Source organism: Opisthocomus hoazin, chromosome 7, assembly GCF_030867145.1.
Source record: "Opisthocomus hoazin isolate bOpiHoa1 chromosome 7, bOpiHoa1.hap1, whole genome shotgun sequence".
Taxonomy (NCBI): Eukaryota; Metazoa; Chordata; class Aves; order Opisthocomiformes; family Opisthocomidae; genus Opisthocomus; species Opisthocomus hoazin.
Window position 1 is genome coordinate 69,010,588 of NC_134420.1, and position 7,429 is coordinate 69,018,016.

General features: G+C 54.2%; 1 protein-coding gene across 1 annotated transcript; it reads left to right on the top strand.

The window, feature by feature from the left end:
• Positions 1 to 1,829: 1,829 nt before the first annotated feature.
• Positions 1,830 to 3,160, top strand: LOC142362051 (uncharacterized). The gene is given in 3 exon segments (XM_075427171.1): positions 1,830 to 2,033; positions 2,035 to 2,105; positions 2,107 to 3,160. Coding segments are annotated over 3 exon segments (1,329 nt in total).
• The last annotated feature ends 4,269 nt before the right edge of the window (positions 3,161 to 7,429 follow it).

Sequence of the window (7,429 nt, forward strand, 5' to 3'; positions counted from 1 at the left end):
CACCGTGCAGGAGCCGTTGAGGTACCCCCAAATCCAGGGCTTTACGCCACAACTCATTTTGCTCCTTATCAGGTTTAAATCTCCCGTCAGGTTTAGGGTTGTGAGTATGCATCAGATCAGATTTGGAGTTGTTTATGTGGAACTGGCGAATCCTTCGGGTAGGATCAGGGGGCTTTTCACCAGTTAGGGTAGCCCAGCCCATTTGGCATCTGTCTTTGTCTATTTCCTGTACATATTCATTCCAGATGGGTATATGGTTACACCGAACCCGACCGCGGTTAGGGTTATCACAAATCTCCCGTATGCAGTTTCAAGTTTCGACCATAAATGGCTTAAGGCAATTAGGGAGACCACAGATGAGAGGGGCTAGTCGGTCTGGGTCAATAGGAGCTAACGTCGGAGATTTTCAAAACTCCTCCCTGTCATACATAGCTTGCAGACAAGCTGCTTCTCATACTGCTGCAGACAGGTCAGAGTAGCCCTTAGCTCTCATCTCTAGCAGCTCTCCGCTTTCCCACGGATCCATACCGCCTGCCCAGTAGGCTGCTCTAGCGGTTAGGGAATAACAATGGTCTCCTGGCATAGTGATTAAAAACACTCCAAGTCCCCAGGTGTCTCCTGCTTCATCCTCACATGCATAATTCTATCTCTGCCCTCAGCAGAAACTCACCACACATATTCAACAGCTGACTCACTTGGCCGCCTCGAGTATTTCTCTTTTATTCTTTCCAACTCTGTTGGTGTCCAAAGCACAGTACGTGTAGTGGTATGGATTTCATCATCAACAGCTGTTTCGGTTTTAACCAGAGGTCGCAAGGGAATCACTTGGGATTTAAAAGTCCCTTCGACTTCACTGACCTCCTCATCATCACTGTTACACCAAAAGTCTTCAGTCTGCATTCCTGAGCTCAGGTAACACATTAACTTATGAATCTGCTGGACCTGAGCAGAAGGCTGCTTTTTATCTAAAAACCCATTCATCTTTTCCAACAACATCCTAAGCTGCTGAGCCTCACCCCTGAGTCTAGCATTTTGCTATTCTAAATTTCTGTTTTCCCCCAAGAGCTCATCAACTTGGTTTGTAAGTTTACTAACCTGAGTTTCTAATTTTTCTCCTGTCTCCTTCTGGAAAGCTAATGCTGATTTCAGCACCTCATTTTCTGATTTTAGAGCTGCCTTTTGCGTCGTTGCACCGCGTCACAGAGGATGTCTTTGCGTCGTTGTGCCGCAGAGGATGTCTTCGCGTCGCATATTGCACCGTGTCATAGCCGGTTTCTTCACATCACGTCGTTGCACCGTGTCGCAGAGGATGTCTTTGCATCGTGTCGTTGCACTGTGTCGCAGAGGATGTCTTCGCGTTGCGTTGTTGCACAGAAGAGGATGTCTTTGCGTTGCATTGTTGCATTGCAGAGGATGTCTTTACATTGCATTGTTGCGCCGCGTCGCAGAGGATTTCTTCTCCTTGCGTCATTGTGCCACGTCACAGAGGTTGTCTTCACGTCGCGTCGTTGCGCCGTGCCGCAGAGGATTTCTCCGTGTCGCGTCTTTGTGCCGCGCTGCAGAGGTTGTCTTCACCTCGCAACGTTGCACTGCGTAACGGCATCAACCAATCTGATGTTTGGTGAGGGCATGGGGGGGCTTCTGTCTGTGTTGTGAAGGGAGCCTCTGGGAGCCCCGTCCTGCCGGGGGGGTCTGTACTTTGTCGGTGTTTGGGCTTTGGCTACCCGGGCAGCTGTGGGTCGGTGGGGTGGGTCTGATGGCCAGCAGACATGCCTGTGAAGCACTATGACACTTGTGACATCACAGGGGATGCGTAACAATGGGGGCAGATGTATCAGGGCACCGGTCGGCAGCGCTGCCCCAGTGCAGCCTGGGCAAGGCGTGAGTGCGTGTGCGGGGTGAGGCTGGGCTGGGTGAGGGCTGGGGCAGGAACGCGGGACTCTGCGGCTGGGTTCTCAGCCTGCACCCAGGGTCCAGCTGCTGGCAGGAGTGCCTTGGTCAGGGCACAGCGCTGGCAGCAGCGGGGCTGGGCCCCAGCCTTGCTGCCTCCCAGCTGCCTCAGCCCCTCTCCTACCTGTCCCCAGCTCCCTGCGGCTCCCGGCCCCACTGCCTCCCTCACAGCCCCACTGAACCCCTGCTCTCCCTCCTCCTGCAGTCCATGGCTGCCATAAAGTTTTTTTCCCGGATTTTGCGAAGTCTCATCCAGCAGGCACGGATGGTTGGCGAGGAGCTGGATGAGGCCATGCGCAAGCGCATGCAGCAGCGTGCAGAGCAGCTGAGCCAGGAGATGACTTGGCTGCTGCAGGAGATTGAGCAGAAGAGCCAGGAGCAGAGCGGCTTTGCCTGGGGAGCCCTGCTCTTCACTGCCTTGCAGCAGTGTCAGTTCTGGATCATCACTGGTGTTCCGCTCCTGCTCTGTGGATTCTGCTGGTGGCTCAGGAGACGGAGTAATGAACTCAACAGGAGAGGCAAGGAGGGCAGTTCCAGAGATGAGGCAGATGAGCATCAAGAAGTGAAACCCAGCGTTGCATTGAACGTGGGCAGAATTTCGGCCAAGAGCCACCTGGACCTGCTAGAATCCTTCATGATGCTGCAGGAGCTAGTGGATGGACTTGTCCTCATCTGCCAAGATCTTTCCAGCAACAGTTTCATGCCACGACTGAAGCCAGCCATTGCGGTGGGCAGCGCTTTAGAAGGCTGGAATCCCCCTGAGAATGAACCTGTCTTCTGCTTGCTCATGCCCCTCCATCCCCCCCAGGGGCACATCTTCCACCTGGAGCTAGGCACCACGGAGGAGAGGCCAGCCAAGAATTCCAGCCTGCGCGTGGAGCTGCAGTGCACCTGCCAGAGGGATGACATGCTCTGCTTCCTCCACTGCCCTGATGAGGAGCTCAGGAGATGTCAGAGTTCCAGCCTTCTCGGCACCCTCTGCACCGGCCCCTACCTGGACTTGGAGAAAACCACCCGCTGGTTCCAGACACTGGTAAAAGCAGCCTGGGTGGTTTTGCCTCAGTCGAGACACTGCCGCCTAACAGTGCTGCCCTCCAGGCGCTCCTGCAAGCTGCGGCTGACGAACGCTTCAGACACTACTACCATCATGCTGGAGATGATATTTGGGGTGCAGCAAGGTGACTCGGACACATTCCTGAGCATTGAGTAGGCAGAGGCCAGCATTACCAGCAGCAGGACATGGCCCAAGAGCTGTGCTACGGCAGAGGTGCAGTTCTTCAGGCACAGGGCCAGGTCAGAAGACGCTCCCTGGGCAGCTGGTGCTGCAGAACTGAGCACGCTGCAGACAGAGATCATGCTGTTCTATCAGCAGTGGAACTGCTGCCGCACTTTTCCTGCCCAGTGACAGCAGACTCTGGGGAGTGGGACCCGATGCAGCTGAAGGGGCCGTTGCAAGGGGCCTTGCAACAGAGACTCCCATCACCACCTGGACAGCGACCGCCCTCCCTCTTCAAGAGAGTCCGTGCCCTGCGGGAGCTTTACCCTGCGCAAAGAGCTCAATCAATGGCATGTTTGTAAGCAAACGCTGTGTCTGCGAGTGTCTGTGCATCAGTTTGGTGGGGAGGGCGGGCACAGGGTGCTGACCGCTCAGCTGCCACAGCGTCAGGGAGCATTTGGGAGAAGAGCTGATGCGGTGGGCTCTGGTGTCAATGATTCTGCAAGTAAGGGTCCCCTACCTGTCCGGGCTCCTGCACTGGGGCAAGCGGAAAGACTGGGTTGCCCTCCGCAGCTGTGCGCATTGCCTGTGTGCCACAGGGAGCCTGAACTGGCTTTCTTGGGAGCCACACACAAACCAAGCCCTGGGAACCCGACAGCATTGCCCTTGGGCGATCCAGCGAGGGGAGCACCACGCTGTCTGAGTGGGGAGCCCTTTGCAATGAGGACAAGTGCCACAGCTGCAGAGCAGTGCTCTGGGTACATCAGGCTCCTGGACAAGCATCAGGCTCCTTCAGCATGCCCTCTCGTGACCCACAAGCTCAGGTTCCCACCACCTTAAAGGGGGAGATGCAGCACATGCAGCAAGGTCAAAGAAAGGGATAAAACCTTTCTTACCAGCGATAAGCTAAGGGACGGCATGAAAACGTTGGAGGGACTGTGTGCTACTGAGAGCTTTCACTCTGTCCCGCGGTGTACTGAGTACACTGGAGCGCATTGGAAATCTTTGTACGCTAATGCACGTGGTGTGCGGAATGGGCAGGAGGAACCAGAGGCCTTGGCTCAGTCCCAGAGCTACAACATCACTGGCATGTGAGACTTGTTAGGAAGAGTCCTGTGACTGGAGTGATTTGATGGACGCTTATAGGCTCTTCAGGAGAGAGGGAGAGGCAGGGCAAGCGAGGCAGCAGAGTGGCAGTGCTCTATGTAAAGCAGAGCTTGAACAGACTGTAGAGCGCTTGTCAATGGGGATGACATGACTGAAAGCCTCTGCGTAAAGGCTAGCGGGAAAGCTAAGGAAGCAGATGTTCTTGCAGGAGTCTGCTACGCATCAGCCAGCCAGGATGATGACGCCGCTGTATGATTCTACAAGGAATCAAGGGAAAGCTCTAGATCAGTCGCCCTACGTCGTCCTTCGGGGCGAGTTCAGTTTCCCGGCTGGTAACTGGGACTTGTCCTACAGAAGACGTGAACAGGCCCAGGAAATTCCTGAAGCCCATGTTGAAGATAACTTCTTTGATGCGGGTACTCAGGGAGCCACCTAGCAAAAGTGCCCTCCTACACCTGTTGTCTAGGAGACATAGAGATGGTCTTGTGGGTGAAGGGAGGACTGGTGGCTGTCTTGCCCACAGTGGCCAAGAAATGGTTGAATTTAACCTCTGTGTCGATACAGGACAAACTGTCTGCAGAGCTGCTACACTGGATTCTGGGAGAGCAGACTTTAGGCGGCTCAAGGAGCTACTTGGTAAGGCTTCCTGGTAATCTGCTTTCAAGGGTATTGGTGGTCGCAAATGTTGGTTGACTTTCTATGAGCCATTTCCTAAGAGCGCAGGAGCGGAAAATGTCGATGTGTTGCGGGTCAACCAAGAGGGGCAGAAGGCTGCCTTGACTGACCAGGAATCTCCTTGGGGATCTCAAGCGGCAAACAAAAGTGTGCGGGCTTTGGCATGGCGTTTGGGGATTCTGGCTGATGGTAAGCTCAACAGGAGTCAACAAGCTGCGGGCAAAGGGCCAGCCATCTCCTGCGGTGCATTAGGCACAGCACAGCTAGCCGCTCCAAAGGAGGGATTGACCCACAGTACTCCGTACCAATGCGGCCTCACCTCGAGTACTGTGTGCAGCATGGAGCTCCACAGTATAAGCAGGATAGAAAAGTGTTGGAATGCACCCAAAGGAGGACAACAAAGATGTCGGATGGACTAGCAGGCATGTCCTTACGAGGCAGGGCTGCGGGCGCTGGGTTTGTTCAGCTTAGAGGAGAGGAGACTGAAGGCTGACCTCGCTGCTTCCCCAGGATGTTGAGCAGAGAGGGAAGTGCTGATCTCTTCTCTGTGGGGGTCTGATGATAGGACACAATGGAATGGCTTAAAGCTGCACCAAGGGAAATTCCGACTGGATATTCAGAATAAAGCTCTTCACTGAGAGGGTGGAACAAGCTTCCTCCAGGCAACGGTCATGGCCCCAAGCCCCTTGGTATTCAAGAAGCAAGATGGACAATGCTCTCAGGTATACGATTTAATTTGAAGGTTGCCTGGTGGGGGGTCAGCAGTCAGACTCGATGATCCTGCTGCCTGATCCACCAGAAGGCTGTGCTGCCATCCAGCAAGAGACCTGGACAGGCTGGCAAGTTGGGTGGAGAGGAACCTCATGAAGTTCAACAAGGGCAAGTGCAGGGTCCTGCAGCTGGAGGGGTATAGGCCCACGAACCAGTACAGGCTAGGGGCTGACCTGCTGGAGAGCCACTCTGCAGACAGGAACCTGGGTGTCCTGGTGGACGACACGTTGACTATGAGCCAGCAGTGTGCCCTGGCTGCCAAGAAAGCTAATGGGATCCTGGGAAGCATTAGGAGGAGTGTGGCCAGCAGGTAAAGGGAGGTTCTCCTTCCCCTCTACTTAGCCCTAGTGAGGCCCCATCTGGAGTACTGTGTCCAGTTCTGGGCTCCCCAGTTCAAGAAAGATGAGGAGCTACTGGAGAGTGTCCAGCGGAGGGCTACGAGGATGATGAGGGGACTCGAGCATCTGTCCTATGAGGAGAGACTGAGGGAGCTGGGCTTGTTTAGCCTGAAGAAGAGAAGGCTGCGAGGGGACCTAATAAATATTTATTAAGCCAGGTAATAAGCACCCCTACCCAAGGGGATGCGATACTAGACCTGGTGGTCACCAATGCGAGTGAGCTCGTTGGGGATGTCAAGATCAGAGGCAGCCAGCACTGCAGTGACCACGCGCTGGTGGAACTAACGCTACGGAGGGAAATGGGAATAACGAAGAGCATAGTCAGGATCCTAAATTTTAGGAGGGCAAAATTCCAGCTCTTCAAGGAGATAGTCAGAAGAACTCCCTGGGAAATGGTCCTCAGGGACAGAGGAACAGAACAGAGCTGGCAGGTCTTTAAGGATGTATTCCACAGAGCGCAAGAGCTCTCGATCCCCAAGTGTAAGAAGTCGGGCAGAGAAGGGAAGAGACCGGCATGGCTGAGGCAAGAGATGCTGGTCAAACTAAGGAAGAAGAGGGAACTGCACAGGCAGTGGAAGCAGGGACTGGCTTCCTGGGGAGAGTATAGGAAAGCTGCCCAATTGTGTAGGGATAGGGTCAGGAAGGCCAAGGCACAGCTGGAGCTGAACTTGGCAAGGGATTTGAAAAATAACAAGAAGGGCTTCTACAGGTATGTCAGCCGGAAAAAGACAGTCAAAGAAAGCGTACCCCCGCTCATGAGCGAGACCGGCGAACTGGCAACTGCAGATGAGGAGAAAGCTGAGGTACTCAACAACTTTTTTGCCTCAGTCTTCACTGGCAACCTCTCTCCTCACCCCTCCCGAGACGATGAATGGCATGAAGGAGACCAGGAGGGTAAAATCCCTCCAGCTGTAAGTGAAGACCAGGTTCGGGCCTCCTGAGGAACCTAAATGTACAGAAGTCCATGGGACCTGATGAGATGCATCCCAGAGTCCTGAGGGAACTGGCTGACGTAGTTGCCAAGGCACTCTTCATGATATTTGAAAAGTCATGGCACTCAAGGGAAGTCCCCAGTGACTGGAGAAAGGGAAACATTGTGCCCCTTTTCAAAAAGGGTAGAAAGGAAGACCCTGGGAACTACCGACCTGTCAGCCTCACCTCTGTGCCTGGGAAGATCACGGAACAGATCCTCCTAGAAGATATGCTAAGGCACATGGAGGCCAGGGAGGTGATTGGAGACAGCCAGCATGGCTTCACCAAGGGCAAGTCCTGCCTCACCAACCCAGTGGCTTTCTATGATGGTGTAACAACA